At 29.2% G+C, this 22,273-nt stretch overlaps 1 protein-coding gene across 1 annotated transcript; it reads left to right on the top strand.

The window, feature by feature from the left end:
• The first annotated feature begins 20,759 nt into the window (after window positions 1-20,759).
• LOC132925692 (uncharacterized) lies at window positions 20,760-22,004 on the top strand. Its single transcript, XM_060990062.1, has one exon. The coding sequence runs from the start codon at window positions 20,760-20,762 to the stop codon at window positions 22,002-22,004; it is 1,245 nt and encodes a 414-aa protein (XP_060846045.1).
• Window positions 22,005-22,273: the final 269 nt, after the last annotated feature.

Genomic DNA, 22,273 nt, shown 5'->3' on the forward strand with positions numbered 1-22,273 from the left:
ATTTACTTGCATAAAGGAGTCAACTAGGGTATTAAAAAAGACCCAGTCCGGGTTTTTTAACTTCCATCTGTATGAGAGGTGGGGTGCCAGTGTTTTTGTGGATAGGAGTGTCATTAGAATAGGCAAGTGGTCACTGTCATATATTTCGTGTAGAATTGACCAAGATATTCTTTGAGCTAGCGATACACTTGAGAAGGATAGGTCGATATTGGAAAAGTGGCCGTTTGACGGATTAAGTCTGGTAGGTTCGCCGTTGTTGAGTAGTGTAATCGAGTCGTCATCTAGGATTTTTTCAATCGATTTGCCTCGAGCGTCTGTTCTGTCTGATCCCCAATATTCGCTATGGCTATTGAAGTCGCCTAGTAGAATAAATGGTTTGGGAAGTTGTTTGATAATGTTGTCTATATCATATGTGTTAAAAGATGTTTGGTTTGGGACGTATATGTTACATATAGAAATTTTTGATTCTAGAGTTATCTGGACTGCGATGACTTCTAGATTGGAAACGATAGGAATCTGTTCACAGGGATAGTCAATGTGTATTAGAGAGGCGACGCCGCCGCTAGCCCTAATACAGTTTTGTCGGTTGGTGTAGAATATATTGTAGTTTTTTATATTGGGTATGAGATTGTTTTTAAGATTTGTTTCTTGAAGGCTAATACACATGGGTGAATATTTTTGTATTATTAATTGTAGATCCGGCCGTTTTTTGGTGAGGCTATTTATATTCCATTGTATTATATTCAGGTTCTTCATAGTAGGTTACTTTATTTAAAATGCAATGTATACAATGAATGGGAATTATTATTGTTGTGTTGTAGTGAGTTAGTTGAAGTCGGAAAGGGGGGTCAATTCGAGCAGTAAATTGGCTAGACTCGAGAGTCTGTTCTTGATGCAGATGCTTTTGATTTTGGGGCGGACTGTCTCCAAGATCTCGATCATTTCTATGGATGATATATTGAATGGTGTTAAAACGCCGGAGGGATCTTGTCCAGTGAGTGTGTTTTCAATAATATGTTTTAGTTGGTTAAAGTCAATTTTTAGGTTTGGTATATTCTCAAAAGCAGTTTTTGCTGGTAATAATGCTTCATCCAGTTTGAGTATAATTTGTTCAATTGAGTTTGAGCGCCTTGGTTTTTTTTGCTGAGGTTGAGGGATTTTGACAGATTCTTTTAATTTGGTTGCGAGTGAATCGGTGTTTTTCCGTATATTTGTAGTTTCTGTTGGTGGTGGTGTGGGGTTATTTGGTGTTGGGATAGGGGTGTTCTCATGGGAGCTACTATTCGAGGTTGATGGTGCGGGTCTTTTTTCTTGAGTGGTAGCTTTTTGTGTGGAGCGGGTGATGGTATTCGTTTCCTTGATAATATTTTCGACGCTTGTCTCTGTGTGTGTGCTGTCGCCAACGGTATCTTGTATTATCTGTTCATTGTGGTCCGTGTCGTTTCTAACTTGGTTGTCGTTTGTGTTATTGAAGTGTTCTGATTCGGCTTTATTTTCTATTATATTTTTGCAGTGGTTAGAAGTGTGTCACAAAAAGTGTGCGGACAACGCGTTTATTGTGCTTCAAGTCGTTGTGCCGTTTTGCCGACTTACGTACGCGTTATACCAAGCCGTTGTCGCTGGCGGTACGTCGTGTACACCTACTATCGTTCTGATAATAAATTATTATTCACGTGCCGCCCAAAACTGCTTATCCGGACGACGCGTTGTATAATATTAATTCGTTCGTTCTGCAGAGGCCAGATAACGCGTCGCGCTCATTGGCATTGGTATGCCGTCATTGTTCAATGCGCGATAGAACCCGACGAAACTATTCGCAACTGTTCTCGTTGCGCTGCCCGACGGGCTGTCAACATATTATAGCATAAAATTAATAATATAGCTGTAATTTAGATTGAACAGGGGAAAAGTGAAAATTGATTTAATTTTATATTGTTAGGTATTATTATTAAAATTGTGCAAATATAATTGAATTGAACTGAAATATTATTATGTGCAATGTTATTAGACGATGGTGGGTAAAATATCGTTCTTTCTGTTTTTGTTCCATTATTATTTATAAATCTACAAATTATTATTATTATTGATGGAGATCATCAAAATCTTATGTTCAAGGTGGATATATAGAGGTGTAAATTGATTGAAAATCAATCCTACAATCCATATGTATCGCAGTATACGTATGTATTAGGTTTTAAATTTATGATAATTCAACTTTTAATAACATTTTATACAGTCATACTTACTTAAAACTACTTGCTGAATTTGGTGGTATAGGTTTTGAACTGATTAGATAAATACTGACTGTTCTATAGATGTGTTACCATGCAAAATTTGTCCTATGACCCGTATATTTTACAAAATATGAGAGGTTTTAAATGTATAATAATTCAAATTTTGACAAACTCAGCATTATGTCTAGTTACACTTATTGAAATTGACTTGCTGAATCCAGTGGCATAGGTTTCAAATTGATTAGATAAAATTTGAATGTTTTATGTGTGTTATGATGCAGATTTTGTTCTATGACTCATACGTATTACAGTATAATATGTGAGGTTTTTGATTTTTATTAATTCAAATTTCCTTAAACATAACATAATGTACAGTCATACTTACTGAAAATAATTCACTGAATCTAATGGAATTAGTATCAAACTGATCAGATAAAAATTCAATGTTTGATATGTGTTATGATGCAGATTTTCCCCAAAGACCTGTATGTATACAGTATATATTAGTGATGGGAACAATCGAGTGATTTCAATAATCGAGAAGTTATAACAATCGAGAGATTCACTCGAAAAAACCTCTCGGTCAATTAAGTATTTTATTAATTTAGTATTATTACACTCAATCCACTCACTTACTCAGTACTCGAAAAAATCACTCGGTTACTACAAATACTAAATAGATGGTAGGTACTAGCCTACTAGGTAGTGTGGGATTTCGCTCGCTCACTTATCTCATTAATAAAGCAAACCAAACTTACCAAACATTGTATACTACTTATTTATTTTTATTTTTTATTATTATATTAGTATAGTCATATTTCCTGGACATATTTAAAGTTTATTATTAGCAATAACTCATAATTTTAACATGATTACTTTATTAATTATTATGATACAACTTAATATTTTATATAATAATGAAATCTAAAAAAAAAAATTATAATATCCAAATTTTTCGGTGAAAGTCTATTTCGGCGGTCATTTGTGATTTGTCCAGTTATAGAAAAGACACGTTCTGAAGGTACTGAAGTTGCTGGAATAGATAAATATTTTAAACTTAACTTGTACATTTCTGGAAACGTTTGTTTATATTGTTGCCAATATTCCAATGGATTTTTTGTTCTTTCCAAGTGTGGAATGTCTAAGTACTGGCGTAACATCAGTGTGCTCATCACACTTGGAGTGATTGTAGTTTTTACTTGTAATACTTTTGAGTCAAATTGTTGCCATAGTGAATTCGATTGTTCTTGTTTATGAGCATTAATATTAGCACTTACAGTTGTAGTATTTAAATTATCTGGTTCGGAAGTTATGGCACATAGTTCATCACATATCCATTTTTGGACGTTGCTCGCATTTTCAGTCAGACCAAAAGCATTTTTTTTTAAATCTAGGATCAATAAATGTAGATTTGGCAATTATTTTATTGCCTTCCAAAGACCCCAAACGTCTGGAAACTGCATTTGATAGTGTTGTTTTTAATATTTGACCTGTGGCAGTCTTTGGCGTTCTCTTTCCAATAGTATACTGCAGGCCTCGTACAAGTGGTATTACCATAGATAAAGTTGGATAAGTTTGTCCAGATAGTTCAGTGGTCATGCTCTCAAATGGTTTCAATAGTGGAATACAATCTTCAATTAATTCCCATTCTATAGCAGTTAAGCCGTTTGGAGCACGTGGAAGTGATGTTAATGCAACAGATAAAGGAGCTTTAATCTCGAGGAGTTTTTCCATCATAATTAAACTCGAGTTCCATCTTGTAGGTACGTCTTGTTTGACTTTTAGTTATGGTAAACCCGTTTGGATTTGGTAATTTTTTAATTTTTCATCAGCAAAAGTACTATGTTTAAAGTGCCATACTATTATTTTACATGATTTTACCACTCGACTTAGCTCTGTATTGTTTGTGATCGCTTCATTAACACTTAAATTTATTGTGTGTGCTACGCAAGAATGGTGATACTTTTGAAGATGTGTGTTGATAGCGTTTTTAATATTTGAGCCGTTATCAGACACTATAGTTACAATTTTATTATTTATTTCCCACTCATTAAATATCTCCGAAAGCACAGCCGCAATATTCTCTCCGGTATGTGCTCCATGTACTTCTCTAGTGGCCAAAACTGGCGAGTATAATTTGTCGTCGAATATAAAATGTCATGTTACAGTAATATAGCCTTTATTAGAATCTGAAGTCCACATATCGGTTGTAATTGACACATAATCAATGGTTACAAGCATACGTTTTAATTTAGAGACTATTGTATTATACTCGTCCGGTATAATAATTTTATTGTAAGCAATTTCCTACTCGGGGGAGAATATAAAGGTTGCAACATTTTGGAGTATTCTAAAAAACCGATATTTTCTACTATAGACAGAGGTTGATAGTCAACAATAATCAATTTTATTAAAGCCTTGTCAATAGATTTATTTTCTGTGTCACTAAGTTGTTTTTTTTTTCGTTGAACCAAATAATTTAAGTTGTCGTTGACGCTTAGCAGGGGGAATACAATTTTGTTCTAAAGTTAGAGATGATGTTGGAAAAGTAATTGATGCAGATGTACTTGCTAAAGTTTGGACATTTTGCACTTCAGAGTCGGGATCATCTTCATTAGTAAGTGTAACATTTAGTGCAGTTGGGTGTTTTCATTTTAGATGGTCTTGGGAAGGTATAACAAATTAAAATTAAAAATAGATCGTTGATAGTTATACTAAAATTATAATATTATATATTTGCTCTAAGCTTTGAAAAATAATGTTATATAAGATAAACAATTATATATTTATATTGTTATTAATTATTATTCATTATTTTGCAAAATAATATTTAATTTTTAATTTTTATCTATAGAAATACATCGAAAAATATTTTGCCTTAGATATAAAATTCAAAATTCAAAAAAGTAAAAACTCAAATATTTAACGATAAAAAAAATGAAAATATAATGATTATTTTAAAAAAATTATGTTTTATAATGACCTGAAATTATCTAAGATAATATTTTCGAAATATTTTAACTTTGAAAAAATAAGTGCATGTCTTATATTGATCAATGATCAGTGATCACCTTGTATGTATTTGCTTAAATAAATGTTCTATTTTAAAATAAATTGTAAGAACTTACTATTGAAATGAATACTTAATAATGTACTTCTTTTATATATTAAAAATTACTATTTTTTTTAAAAAAAACACCATTATTTAATTTTTAATTATTTATAGGTATTATTTTATTGATTTTATATAGGCGCTAAAATAAAACTGGTAGCTCTTGTAACAATATACAATACGTATTAGCTAATAGTTAAAGTATAGAACTATTTTTCAAAGTCCAGAAGATTAATTTAAGCTTACCTTTTAAATTAGTTGTATTTCCATAATAATTGAAACTTTTTTTGCATATCTGGCAAATAACAGTTTTATTTGTATATTTTTTTAAATGTTCCCACACTACAGATCGCTGCCTATTACCTGGTCGCATTTAAAAAAAATACTATTAGGCAAGAAAATGTTTATATATACGAAAGTGTAAAAACCTGCAGTGAAAATATGGAGAATATAGACTATAGAATAATAATATTTAAAATTACAAATCCAAGAAATCATATTTAAACAATTTATTTTATTACTTACCTATTAAAATATATGCGATATTTAGGTATGCAATGCAATAAAAATGTTAGTATACCTATATTGTATGTAATCACTAATTATACTCTTTCAATTTAAAGTTGAAAAAAATCAAAATTATATTATAATGTAACAAAAACTGGCACGTGCATATCAGACCACATCAGGGAAAGAAATAAGAAACTAAAATAATTCTTTATTAGTTTTCTTATTGTGTATGTATTATTATTATTTGTATGTTTAAATATGTGTACCAATAAAATATTAAATGTAAACTATAAATAATTATATCGAAATAGATATGAATAATAAATATTAAATACTAAAATATAGTATAGAATAGTTCTTATTTTAGATAATCCTGAATAGTATGTATTTGTATGTTCTGAGCACTTTTGGGCAGGGAGATTTTAAAAATTCAAGGAAGAGTTTCCCGCTCAAGCCATTTTTTTTCCCTGTAACACGAAAAAAATACTGTTTTTCAAAAACCATAATGTATGTTCTGAGCACTTTTAGGCAGGGAGATTTTAAAAGTTTAAGCAGGAGTTTCCCCCTCAAGCCATTTTTTTCCATGTATATCATACATATTGGTTACACTGTATTTTTAAAAAAAGTTATAAATTGTTTATTTATCCACTTTAGTTCAGTTAGTAATAAACCTTCGTTTGATCAAGTTCTGTTATTTTTTGTTAATCATCTTAGGAGATATATGATGGTTTTGTTTGTATTGGTAATAACTATGTAAAATAAAATGATTAGATCATAATATATATTTATTTATTTTGTAATTATATATAATATTTCTTTAAGTTTAAAAAATACATTTTATTACAATACTCTTATTTGATTTAAATTTTAAATTTTAATGTTATAAAAAAATGTAGCGAGCACATTTAAGAAATATTTCAGTTATTATATTACATTTTTAAACATCGAATAATGTTATTATGACGTAAAAATTATAATATTTTAAATATAACCAAGTATAAGGCACCTACTACAATTTTAATAATATTAATGTTAAGTAATTGATTTATGGGATAACTATAAAAAATTAAATTAATACAACAACAATTTTAACTGAATAAGTTAAAAACAAAAATAAATGACTAGGTAAGTTAAAAAGTTAAAAAAAAATAACTATTGAAGTATTGAACAAGTTAATGCCTCGACCTTTGCATATAATATTATTATCGTCGCCTGTAAAAATAATCGTATTTTTCAATTATGTATACGAATAAAAAAAAATAGCTTACATCGCGTGTAAAAATAATATTCTGAAACTTAGGTATTTTGGGAGATGGTAAACTGCGACAAAATTACACCTTTTCTAAAAGCCGATATGTAAACTGCGCCAAAAAAATTGACATTATGTCATTATACAAACTGCGACATTTATTTTATATGTATAATGTATATAAATACTATGTACATAACCGATACTATCACATATAAGTTAATAATTTAACTAAATACATAATATATATGTTATAGTATTGCCAATACTGAGTAATGTTTTCGTTGTTTAAGACCAATTTGGCTCTGCATGTTTTCTTTGAGCAAATTCATGTCGAATTACCGCTTATTTTGGAATTATATTTAAATTTAAATTTAAAAGTTGTTTAGCACCAATAATTGTTTGCCGTTTTGGCTAAACATTTGTGGAAGTTCCATTTTAAATACAATATTACACGACACAGCACATACTAACTTAACTTGTTATAATCTTGTATTTGCAAAGGAGCCGACAACGGCGGCTCGCGCTACATTTTCAAATTACATCATACAATTTCAAAGTCAATCGTCTAATTCTATGCTAAATTAAAATGCGTATTTTGAATGACTTTTTTTTTGCTCTCTATATACTCTGACCCGCTGAATATTAATTTTTTAAAAATTGACCCTCTAATAACTTTCAGTTGCTCAGTTTCCCATCCCTGGTATACCTATATATGTTATGGTATCGGTGTGTAAATAGTATCTATATATATTTTTATATATAAATTACATTGTCGCAGTTTGTATAATGTATCTTATCGGTTTTAACGCAGTTTATATACGACCGGTATTTTATGATACGTTGAATATCACCGACTGGTGCGTCGAAAATGTTCGTTGGGTTTTCTATACATTTTATTATTATCTATAGCTATTTAGTATATAACTAGGGTTCGGATTTGAAGGCTATATAATCAATAAAAAAAGCATTTAAAATGTAAAAAAAGGCATTTCATTTATATAAAAAGGCAATTCATAAAATATAAATATACTACAAAATAAAATAGTGAACATTTTTTAAACACTTTTAAATGCACACATTTTGAGAAAAATACAAATTACAAACAATTTTAAATATTAACTTACTTGAGTTATACCAGTTAATTTAATGCAAAATAAACTAGTTGGTATTAAAAATAAATTGACTACCATGTATTTTGATAAGCTGTCTTCAGAAAAACGGTTACGGTTAGGACTCAAAATATTTTTGTACATCGAAAAGGATCTTTCTACGTCCATCGAAGTTATCGGGGCGTATTTCATACTTAAATAATTATCTAAATTAAGATTGCTACTAAAATAGGCATTTATAAGTACAAAAGGTAAAAAGGCAAAAAAAAAAGATCCATCGTCTAAGAAATTAAATGAAACACATTTTTGTATAAAAATTATTTTTCTATTATTATTAATAAAAGAAAGGCATTTGCCTTCAAATCCGAACCCTATATATAACCAATATTGTAAGCACTTGAAATTGAAACTAATGTATAGAATGCTCGTTCTGGACCTGACAGTACTAGGTATGAGTGAATATTGGGTTTTTAATAATAATAGACGGTTCAGTTAAATGTGTACATTTACAAGAAATTAAAAACCAGATTTACGTATTTTATAATACAATTACTTATATTTATAAAATCAGAACAAATATAATTATAATTTATTTAAGTTAAAAAAAAAAAAAATTATATATTAAAAAAAAAGTGATCAAATTGACGTAGGAAGATACAGTTATATATTATGGCGTAATAAATCAAATATTTGTTCAACAATAGGGATAGAAATAGTATTAGAAATTTCCCCGCTGAGAATAACTGATACTAATATCAATATATGAAACTAATTTCATGTCTTTTTCGCCAGTTCAAATCTATAAATTATAAATATCTCTGCTATTATTTGTCTAATCTAATGGAATTATTGTCGTATTTATCCGTGTGTTATTGATACCCGTTTATAGACTATGATATATATATATTTTTGAACATATTTTAAAATCTACACTTCCACAATTCCACATACAAAAAGTTCAGCTTATCCAATACTGATTAAATCATTAGATAAAACTCGTGAAAATAACCCGCCCATACAATAAATATTAAAGTATAGATATAATATTATTTTAAACTACATAAAACTTACTACTCTAATGACAATAATTATATAAATGAGTATGGCACTGTACAGTGTACACAGCGGTCGCCGGTTCAAAGTACAGGTACTGCAGCGACCGGTCTCAGCTGTCATAACCGCCGCCGTGCGAAAGGACGCAACACCGTCGACTCTCCCACCACCGCCACAAAGGCATAAGGCGGAACGGAAAGACAAATCGGGCCGGATGAGTACCGGCCGCCGGCAATCTCGCACACTTGCGACAACTGTGACACCGTTAACTTGGGTTTCTTCGTTTTTGTTAAATACCACGGCACTTGTCGTTTTTCGCGTTACGTAGGTGGTATCCGTCGTGAACACACAATTACGTCTTTTTCGTGTTTTTATTCTCTAGTGAACTTTTTTACCACCGAAATAAAGTACATTTTAACGTTTTAAACGTCGGACATAAACTTGTGACATTGTATATTTTGTTTCGCAACACACTACAATCATACATTCATACATTGTAACCGGCTCACCGCGGTTCATCTCAACAACCACACCGGCGGGTAGTCGCGTCATGTAATGACTGATGTGTACGGATAGTCTGAAAGTTATTTACGACTAATTACTAGTGATATTTGGATACAGAAATACATTGATCAATGTTCGTTAAATGATAAGTCTGAAATTCTGAACTATGAACAACAGGCGATCGTGACAGGATGCTAAATAATTTTCGACATCACATTGTTACGAATTTATGATATATGATTAGAAAAATAAATGACCAAAATCGAAAGAATTAGTTTTCCGTTGGTTCTGCATGATAAAAAATAAATGTTGTTAACAGTCAACTTACTGCACTATAATGATAATTAACTATAAAAAGTTAAAAGTTAAAAACATACATATTAATCAAGGTAAATTGAGTTTAAAAAAAATTAATTTTTTAACAAGTTATTGCATTTAATATCATTATATTAGTGAATTCTCGATGAAATATGTCCCATACACAAATATTAAGACTTACAGTTTTTTCACAGTAGGTATTCATTAATTTACCTAACTGTGTCATTTTTCTGATTTTAAACTGTATTATTCTATTGTCTTGTCCAAGAACTTTAAATGTTATTCGTTCAGAAGGTACCTAAATACAATAAACATTTTGAATTATTAATTGTGGTTTAAAAATGAACAAAATTACATTTTGTACCAAAATAATTCATAATCAAACATTCTAATTTAGCCTATAGATTTTATGAATGTTAAACGATATAAACATAATGTCAAGACACTGTATTGCATACAATATATAATTGATTTGTATGAATCAGATGATTATGAACTATAAAAATCTACTTGTCGTTAAAAGCTAGTTGACTTATCGTGCTAAATATAATCAATGTAAATGATAATAATTTTCAACTGTATACAGGTAGGTCGATGATGGTTGTAAATTTCAGGTCTATAGATGACTATCACCACTTTTAGGGCTATAAACATAATGACTTTCAATAAGACAAGACGCCATGGTACTAAATAATCATAATTTTTTATACTATTTAACATATATGAAATAAACAAGCATTCACAAGAATCAAATAGAACATGTTGATAAGCCGGGTGGAATCCAACGGCATTCCGAATTTATGATATATGATTAGAAAAATAAATGACCAAAATCGAAAGAATTAGTTTTCCGTTGGTTCTGCATGATAAAAAATAAATGTTGTTAACAGTCAACTTACTGCACTACAATGATAATTAACTATAAAAAGTTAAAAGTTAAAAACATACATAATAAACAAGGTAAATTGAAGTTTAAAAAAAATTAATTTTTTAACAAGTTATTGCATTTAATATTATTATCGTCGCCCGTAATAATAATCGTATTTTTCAAGTACGAAATACCTTAATATAATATACAATGCCAACTATTGTTTTTTAATAAGTAAATGTATTAATTTCCAAAATACCAACCATATGTTAACTAAGTTAAAATAACTGAAAATAATTTGAATAATTATGTTTGAAAATTAGTCAAATATTTTTTTTATTCGAATAATTCCTAAGTGAATTCTCGATGAAATATATCCCATACACAAATAGCTTTTAAATTAAAATATTTTGAGGTGATTTAATCTTAAATTTAGTCAGTGGAACTATAACTGTTACAATTGGAATAAAATACTTTTTAATAATATTAAGACTTACAGTTTTTTCACAGTAGGTATTCATTAATTTACCTATGTAATGATTGAGAAAGAATAATAGTAAGTTGATTGGGGACTATTATATATTTCTAAATTATTACTTGCTAAATAATTATATTTTAATGATATTACCTCTCTGCTTCCTGTGTCGACTTGCTTGTTGAAATCGTGGTTCGCGTTCAAGATGTAATATGAGGTGATCGATTTATATTTTGAAATAATTAGACCTTTTTTCTTTGAATCACAATTGTAATTTTATTTAACTTATTTTTAACACTTTTTAATATATATATTTTAATCAATTACAAACTTATTATTATGTCTTATTGTATGAACGATCTGCGTAGTCTCTTACACTCGCTTTTGACCATCCGCACAATAAGATGATAAAGACTCCCGAGCTTAGCGACTACTAGTCCCCTTATATATCTAATTCTTTTACATATAAGAGTGTGTGCGTGTGTATATGTACATATGTGTGAGTTTTATCTTATATTTAAAGCTATCAATTATTATAATTATTATAAATATGTTATTACTATAATTATTATATATTATTGTATTTTATTGAATATTACTTATCATACAATTAAAAATTTAAGATATATGATGGCTAAGTGCACATCATTACATCCACCCTAGCCTTTTTTTTTTGATGCGTCCTCGCATAAGAATGTAAGCATATCATATAAAACTAAATTAGTAGAAAAAAGTTATACAGTGAAGATTACAAATTATATACTGTAATTTTTTTTTTTTTTTTTTTTTTTTTTTTTTTTATTACATTTAGAACATTAATATAACTTATATTAATATTATATAAGTTAATATGAAATTATGATAATAATAAAAATTATAATTGTAGTTATTGTAATTATATATATATATATATACAAGATAAAATGGTACTATATTAATATTACAAATGACAATGCATACATGTTTTCAAAATAATAATGAATATACAATATAACTAGGAAATAATTACATTTTTTTATATTGTGACCTGGTAATTATGTTCAATGTTGACTATATTTTTTTTTTTTTTTTTTGAAATTATATTGCATATCGACGGTGTTTTGTAGAAAGGGCGTAACCCTCATAATTGAAATTGTTGAAGAGGAACATATAACTGCATGAAAAATACAATTTTTAACATACAGTTAGCGAAATTATAATTTTAGAAAATTGAAAGAATATCGATTTCATAGATCATTATTAATTTGCAATACTTACCTGAAATAATTATGTAATTAGTATTTAAAACACATGATTCGAGGGTTAAGCCCATATTGCATTATGTATTATACAGAAGCCCTTTTGATTAAAATAATTTTTAGTGGTAAAAGCCCTTTATGTATTTTTTTTTTCACAAGCCCTTTTTAACTTATCATAAAATATTATTATTTAAGTGGTATGTGCCCTTCTTACATAATATTATTTTTCAATAGTCTTTTTTTATTCAAATCATCACATATTAAAATATTATAAACTAAAATATAAACTTGAATAAAATAGTTTTTATTAATAATAATAGGAATTATAAAAATTAACATGAATAAAATAGTTTATAATATAACAACAAACTTAATTATCAACATTTTATAATAAAAAATTAAACAATAACTTGGTTTGTAATATTAAAGGTATTCTTCTTACATAATATTATTTTTCAATAGTCTTTTTTTTATTCAAATCATCACATATTAAAATATTATAAACTTGAATAAAATAGTTTTTATTAATAATAATAGGAATTATAAAAATTAACATGAATAAAATAGTTTATAATATAACAACAAACTTAATTATCAACATTTTATAATAAAAAATTAAACAATAACTTGGTTTGTAATATTAAAGGTATTAGGTAGGTATAATAATAATAGTGATCTAAAAAATAATTTTTGATTTCAGTCTTCTTCGTCAGTTTCAGCTAACTCATCTCTAATTATTGATTTAAATGGGATTTCCAAGTATTCACTATGAAATTTATCTGGGATTGTTTTTTTGGTACATAATTGTTTAAGGTCATTGTATTTGGTTTCGGTTATTGGAAGTTTGGAGAAATATAACTGTTTTGGTTCAACATTTTGTAGTTTGGATCTTAATCTATTCTTAGTAATACTTACATTTTTGTAATCTAAAATAATATTATTGTCATCATTGTGTTTAAAAGAGTAAGCTATCTTAAAATTATTAAGATACTCTTTATTAAAATATACTGTTCTAATCTTTTTAAATTTAACATCACAGCCATCTGTATCTGTTAATTTTGGTCGATTAAACATTGTTTTACATACTTCAGACCAATCTAAAAAGTCTGAATGATTTAATTCAACAGTATTATATGGACCAAATTTAGTTCTTGAATTTCTGATTATAGTAGGCCATTCAGAAGGAGCCCATACAGTTTTTCTTTTTAAATGTTTCTCAATACATGCATGCACAGAATCAACTGGCATGTATGTATGTCCTGGCAATAAATAATTAATCGTTAAACTGATAATATTTTTTGAAATTAATAAGAAATATCGCAACATAGACAAAACAACATGATTTTTATTTTGTCCAGGACAGCTATCACAATAAAGTGCTATTTCTTGAAAAGTACCTGTTTCATCAATAGTTTTTAAATATTTAAATATAATGGAAGCAATTTCATTTGAGCCCCTTTTGCCATCAGGCTCAGACCACAGATAACAATGTCCATTTTTTGTATTACTTTCATAAATACTTAAGTTATAATATGCTAATTTTCTTGAATAAAATAATAGCATACTGTTGCCACATGGAGTGTTCAACACTTTTTGCAGATCAAAGCTGCAGCACAAAAATCCATTTTTTCCACTTCTCAGTTGGTCTTGCTTAAATACTTCATGTGTGAATTTTTTTTCTGCTATGTGATGTTCATAATTAAGTATATCTTCAGCTGTTTTAGTTTCATTATTTGTAAATCCTTCACAAAAAGTGCATTTATCTTTTTTTGGTACATGAATACCTATGTTATATTCAGTATTCCATCTTTTTTTAAATACACCACAGGATACTGATGGCTTGTTATTCAACTTACAGTCTTCAATATAAACTCTGTACACATGTTCCAAGCTATTAAAATCATTAGTAATATATTTTTTACTAGAGGAGCCTTTACAGTAGTGGGATGGGACAGCTGGTAACATTTGTATAAATCTGTCAACATTCCCAATTATGACATTAGCAGTTTTATTTTTTGATGGTTGCTTACCTCTATTGTCATGTTTAGAAACATAGAGATCAATTTTGTTATCACGAGTATATCTTAGTAATTTTTCTGAAATGTCCAATGTACTAAGAATAAATTTCCTACATACTTCTTTTTCAACATTATCAACAGAGACAAAATAACGATAAGTACTAGAACGATTACTTGTATGTAAAACATAAGTCCTTTTAATGGGGACTTTTTCCATACAACTTAATAAATAGTCTCTTTTTCTATTATAATCATTAAGTTCATACCAATATTTATTAAATATAGCTAATCTTTCAGTTTCACTGATGGTTGCACATTGATTTTTACATTTTTTTTTAACCAAACAATCATTTTCCTTCATTTTTTTCTTTCTGACAACTTCAAAACTATTATCTTTCTTCATTTTTTTATAGCTTTCACCTATGGCACGGTTTTGTTTTTTATTTAAACGAATATCAATCTTTCTTTTTTTTTTACCAGACACTCCAACAATCAGATCTTCAAAAGATGGGACATTTATATCAACACCAGATATAATATTATTATTGTCTATAGCATTATTAATATTTACATTCATTTCTGTCTCAGTAGTATTTATACTAATATTATGATCAATTTTATTTTCTAAAACAACCAACTCATCAATGTTTTCAATATTAAGGTTTATATCAGACTCTCTAACAATTATATCTTCATCAGCTTCAGAAAAAGATGGGAGTGGGACATTTATATTATTAATATTAGAAGTAATAATATTATTATTAGTATTATTTCCAATACCATTATTAATATTATTTAAATTAGTTTTTGTCCCATAAATAGTATTTATATCAATTCCATCTTCTAATAAAACAAACTCGTTAATATTATTGATATCTAGGTCGAATGTATAATTGTCGAGTTCGTTTAGAAAAGATTCATTGGCATTATTAACAGAATTATTAAGATTTATATTCTTATTATTAGGTTCCTCATTAACAGTAATAATATCATTAGCTTGTTCATTGACAGTAATAATATTATTACTATGTTTTGCATTATGGCCATATTGTGTACTAATACTAGTGTTACCTTTTAATGCCATTCGCATCAGCTTTAGGGTTCTTGAAGTCATGATGAAATTAATTAAAATATAACAAACACGAAACTGACCAAAACGTAGTGCAACTATGCAACAATGACAAATCTATTTTGTCATGTGTTCTGTGCAGTTCACTGTGTATACTGTATTGTGTAACATTAATTAATACGACCATTACGACCATTGATTATAAATACTAGGTTAGGTTAGATATTTTAATATTTATAATCAATGACAGGGAGTATACATGATTATTAAGAACTTATTATAAGTTATTAATAATCGTGAACGTAAACAACAACTGTCCGACAAACGGACAAACCGACAGACGAAGTGATAAATTATATTTATCATAATAATATTATTTAAGCGGGAACTCCTATGATAACAGAATAACAACAGACTGCCATGATAATAATGGGATCAATTGACGTTTAGATAATATAAATAATATATTATTATTGTATATTGATAATAAATTAATTACACAACATAAACAGTTGAATACTAACAAGTAAAAGTATAAATACTGTAAATTCTAAATTGTTACCCAATAAATATATAATATTTGTGTGGAGAACGCCCTTTTTACAAAATCATATTTTACTTTTATTTTATTAAAAGGGCGCCTCCAATCAGTATAATTGTTATCAGTTAGACACATTTCTTATCCAATGAACGACGTTTTTACAGTTTATGCGTATAATTTTTCTGAAATTTTGATACCAAAAAGTCGGTTTTCGATTTTTTGAGGGTTACGCCCTTTTTACAAAACACCGTCGATATGACTGTTAAATTGGATTTTGAAATATTTTAATATGTATTCATATAGATAATTTTCTGATATTTGGGTATAAGCTTTTTTGCTTTGAGTTTGTGATTGATTTATTGACTTTGTCTCGTGAGTTGGGATTTCGATTTAAAGTCAGTAGTGGTTGATTTTGTTGCTTTTTCTGTTGTTGTTGTTGATTTTGATTTGCGTTGTGCATAATGAAATGAGTAATGCTTGTAAATACTCCTGCTACTAATTTTATGCTTAATCCAAAAGTTTGGTATAAAAGAGAAATGTTAAGTCCTGTGTTAATGCAGGTTAGAATTATTTTCCATATAAAGAATATTCCTAATAATCCGGAAATAAATTCACCAAAAATGGTAAACCACCCCCACATTTTTCTTAGTTTATTGTCAACCATATTACTAATGGTGTTTTCGTCAATTAACGTGTTTAGATTTATCCTGTGATCCATTATTGTGAAACCCATGGTTTGTCTTGCTAAATTTTTTTGCGATGCTTCTATTTCTTGAGGTAGTATTAAATATTGTTGAAAATTTTTCATAGTGTCATAATTATAAATTCCTGCTGTCATTAAATTTTCCATACTTTTGTATGTCCATGTCCATTTCGTGGAAGGCTTAAGAGTCTGTGGTTTTTTTATTTCTCTAATATTTTGCGATGTAGTATACCATTCTCCATCAAGTAAAAATGCAGGTGGTAAAAAGTGATTACAATCTAATTCTGTGCCAAATTTTTGTAGGGTTCTTGTTTTAGGAGCCATGAAGTATGATTTATTATTGTAAATAACTGGTAATTCATCATAACATATTGCATTTTTTTTTTTGATGATATTTCCACTTCTACTGGTTTACATTTTAGTAGATAAATGATTTCCCCAGCCTTTAATGCCGTATAACCGGGTCCTTCGCCCATATGGTATGCGAATTCGGATAAACTGTATGTGGCTAATGATAGTTTGTGTAACAGCACTTTACGTTCTAATTCGCATTGTTTTTGTATTAGATCTGTGTATAAAGTTGTTATCGATGCTTTGAAACGGTTGTCAATGTATACCAATTTAGTATTTATATAAGCCACTAAATCTATGTTTTGTGGATGTATGTCTTTGTTTTTAAAATAATTAAAAAATAATGAATCTGTAATTATGGTTAATTGAGAATGATCAGTTTGTATAGCTGGTATATTACATATATATGTTGATCTTATGTGTTGTAACGCAAAAACGATTTGGTCCGATTCCACTAGGTATGTTCGAGTGGTTTTGTCATTGTTCGAAGTTATTAATGAAACAGGTCCGTCATATAAAATAATGAACTCATGAGTTTCACAATCATAAGTATTTGCGTTCCACACTACCTCTCCTTTATAAATATCCAAACCGTATTGGTCGGATAATTTTAAGGTTGAACCAGTTGGGAGAGTTAACGTATTTTGTTTGTGGTTTACTATGGCTAATCCTTCGGTAAGAGTGATTTTATAATTAGCTTGAACTATAACCTCTTGCCATGTGCCTTTCTCAGATGAAAATTCTTCCAAGAACATCATTGTATTCTTTTCTTGCACTAACGCTCTTGACCTCTCTAGATATGTCTTGCACCCAAATCCTCGATATAGCTCTTTGAGCTCCTTTTCCTTTGGGACAATCCGAATAATAAGATGATAAAGACTCCCGAGCTTAGCGACTACTAGTCCCCTTATATATCTAATTCTTTTACATATAAGAGTGTGTGCGTGTGTATATGTACATATGTGTGAGTTTTATCTTATATTTAAAGCTATCAATTATTATAATTATTATAAATATGTTATTACTATAATTATTATATATTATTGTATTTTATTGAATATTACTTATCATACAATTAAAAATTTAAGATATATGATGGCTAAGTGCACATCATTACACCTAACTGTGTCATTTTTCTGATTTTAAACTGTATTATTCTATTGTCTTGTCCAAGAACTTTTAATGTTATTCGTTCAGAAGGTACCTAAATACAATAAACATTTTGAATTATTAATTGTGGTTTAAAAATGAACAAAATTACATTTTGTACCAAAATAATTCATAATCAAACATTCCAATTTAGCCTATAGATTTTATGAATGTTAAACGATATAAACATAATGTCAAGACACTGTATTGCATACAATATATAATTGATTTGTATGAATCAGATGATTATGAACTATAAAAATCTACTTGTCGTTAAAAGCTAGTTGACTTATCGTGCTAAATATAATCAATGTAAATGATAATAATTTTCAACTGTATACAGGTAGGTGATGGTTGTAAATTGCAGGTCTATAGATGACTATCACCACTTTTAGGGCTATAAACATAATGACTTTCAATAAGACAAGACGCCATGGTACTAAATAATCATAATTTTTTATACTATTTAACATATATGAAATAAACAAGCATTCACAAGAATCAAATAGAACATGTTGATAAGCCGGGTAGAATCCAACGCCATGAAATACTAAATTTAAGACGGAAATGCGGCGAGAATAACGACTTATGAAGCAGAAGGTAACAAAAAATCAGTCGTTGGCGTGTGGAAGGCATGAACACATGTCGTATACGGTAAGCAACAAACACGACCGGTCGTCTGGTGAATAGAAAGTCGCGTCATACTAGCGCTCTCTATAGCCTCTATTATTGTTATTAGTTATGGTAACATCACAAACTAAATGTAGTCTGTGGTAACATGGTACAAGATTTCTATAATAATGACTGTAGAGGGCACTAATAGTACGCGACTTTTTGTCAGATTTGATAAGAACATTCTGCGCCGCTCAATGCCGTGATCCAATATGGGCCGTCGTGCAACCATAGTATCTATATCCGTGCTGGTGGCGTAGCCAACGTTGTTAAGATGGTTAATGAATTTAATAGAAACACTCCATCGCATTTAGGCAAAAGACTATATCTCACTCCATATAAAGGCAACTCATACAAAATCGGATCTGGTGTAGCACCACAAAAAAGTGGTGGGGCTGTAAAAGCGAAACAATATAGAAAATCAAAAAACTAATTGCCACGTTACCCAGTAGAGCGTTGTACGATACGAACTTTTAAAATTCGCTCGTGATATACCTCATTTCATCGGTGTGTTTACCAGAGATATGTTGCCAGTTCGTCCTAAGCACATGGAATCTGGGATTATCAACTTGGATACGGCGAATAGTACAGGAACTCATTGGGTAGCGTATAAAAAAATCGGAAAAAAAGTAGAATATTACGACAGTTTTGGAAATTTATCACCACCGCTCGAGGTACAAAAATATTTTCACGGATGCGCTATTAATTATAATTATAACAGAGAACAAAAATATATTACTACAAACTGAGGGCACTTGTGTTTAAAATTTTTATCATGTACACGATAACGTTAAACGGAGAATCTAATGATTTGTCTTTTGAGTTTACAGACGAATAATTCAATTCCAAACATAGAACCTGGTTGTAACGCAATAGGTTTTCGTAATTTTATTGGTCAAAATGAAAACGTAATTATACCTACTGGTTCGTACGAGTTGGAGGATTTAGAATCTGTTATAAACAAATTCATGCCCGACGATGTTACTTATTTTAAATTAAAAGCAAACAGTAATACATTAAAGTGTATGATATCCTGTAGCTATGAGATTGACTTTTCAGTCGAAAACAGCGTTGCTGAATTGTTGGGTTTTAGAAACGTCGTATACACTACTGGTGTTACTCACGAATCTGAAAATACAGTCAATATAATGAGAGTAAACTGTATAAAAGTAGAGTGCAATTTGATTGTTGGTTCATTTTTTGACGGAGCGCCGAGTCAGACCATACATGAGCTTTACCCGACTGTGCTTGCAGGATATAAAATCGTTGAGGTACCTAGACACCCAGTGTTTAACAGACTCAACACAACTTCAATAAGTAAAGTAAATATCGTACTAAAAGATCAAAACGATTTTCTAATAAATCTAAGGGGAGAACCGATTACAATTCGTTTACAAATAACGCGGTGATATGGCACTCAAATTTAATATAAATACTGCTACCATCAAAAAACCCGTTAGTGTAGTACCGACAGTGAAGAAATCTACATCTAAACCACCACTGAAAAAGTCTACGTCCAAATCGAAAAAAAACAAAACCAAACTCACGAAAAATAATTTAAATTTTCTTCGTTCGTTACAATGATGGATGACTCATATTTAGATGTGACTGCCGGCTATGTCGATGATTGTAAAATAACACAAAAGCAATATCATTCGTTTACACCGTATTCAAACACGGCTTTTTCATATAACGATGAAATTAGAATAAATATCCAGAATATGGATTCTTACACTTTACAGTGTGAGAGTTTTATTTACATTGAAAGAAAGGTACAAAAACCTCCCGATGCTGCTGGAGACGTACGTTTTTCAAATAATGGATTGGCATTTTTATTCTCTGAGATGCGATATGAAATAAATGGAATAGAGATACAAAAATTAAAATCACCCGGAGTGTCGTCTTGCTTGAAAGCGTTCTGCTCCTATACTCCAAATGAAATGAAAACAGACAACTGTGCTTGGGACTCGGCAATGGACGGCGAAGATAATAAAAATTTTATGACCGACAATGTGTTTACCGGATGCATTCCTCTAAAACATTTATTCGGATTTTGTGAAGATTATAAAAAAATTTTACTCAATTGCAATCAACAACTAATTTTAAATCGTTCGTCTACTGATTTGGATGCAATACGTGTTGTGGGTGCCAGAGCCACCGAACACGTTGAGAAAAATAAAAAAATTACGATTGAACTGACTAAGGTGGCGTGGAAGATGCCTATTATCAAAGTCACTGATAAAGAAAAATTAAAACTGTTGAAAGTATTGGATTCGCGGAAAACGTTATCATGTGCGTTCAGAACCTGGAATCTGTGTGAATATCCGGTACTCCCTCGAAATACTTCACATTCATGGACGATAAAGTCTAGCAGCTTGCTTGAAAAACCTAGATTTATTTTGTTTGGATTACAAACCGATCGAAAAAAAAATTTAGAAAACGACGCTGGACGGTTCGATCACTGTCAATTAAAAAATCTTAAGGTACACTTAAATTCTGAAGTGTTTCCATATGAAGACTTTCGAGCCGATTTTGTAAAAAATACTACCAGTTTATTGTATAAAGCTTATACAGACTTTCAAAAATCATACTACGAGCGAGATTATTGTGAGCCATTATTATCAAAACATGTTTTTCAAACCTATACTCCAATCATCGTCGTCGATTTATCACATCAGAATGATAACGTTAAATCGTCGACCATACACTTACGAATAGAATTTGAAACAGATACATTTATTCCGGACAAGACTGCAGCTTATTGTTTAATACTACATGACCAGATTATAACTTATAATCCGTTTAGTGGAGATGTTAGAAAATTGTAAAATATTTTTATATTATTTTTTCTTATTTTGTCACCTTATATAAATAAAAAACTATTTTCAATCTATCTATGATAGAAAATTGTAATTTTTATATTTTTTTTCTTATTTGTTACCTTATAATTAATAAATAAAAAACTTTTTTTTTTAGTATTACGCTTGTTTTTATTTTACATAAATCACTATATTATAAAATATAAATTAAAGAGTGTTTTACATTTATCTGAGTAAAATTTTTGCATAAATCATTATATTATACAAAATTAATTTAA

The sequence above is a fragment of the Rhopalosiphum padi genome, chromosome 3 (genome assembly GCF_020882245.1).
Source record: "Rhopalosiphum padi isolate XX-2018 chromosome 3, ASM2088224v1, whole genome shotgun sequence".
NCBI lineage: Eukaryota > Metazoa > Arthropoda > Insecta > Hemiptera > Aphididae > Rhopalosiphum > Rhopalosiphum padi.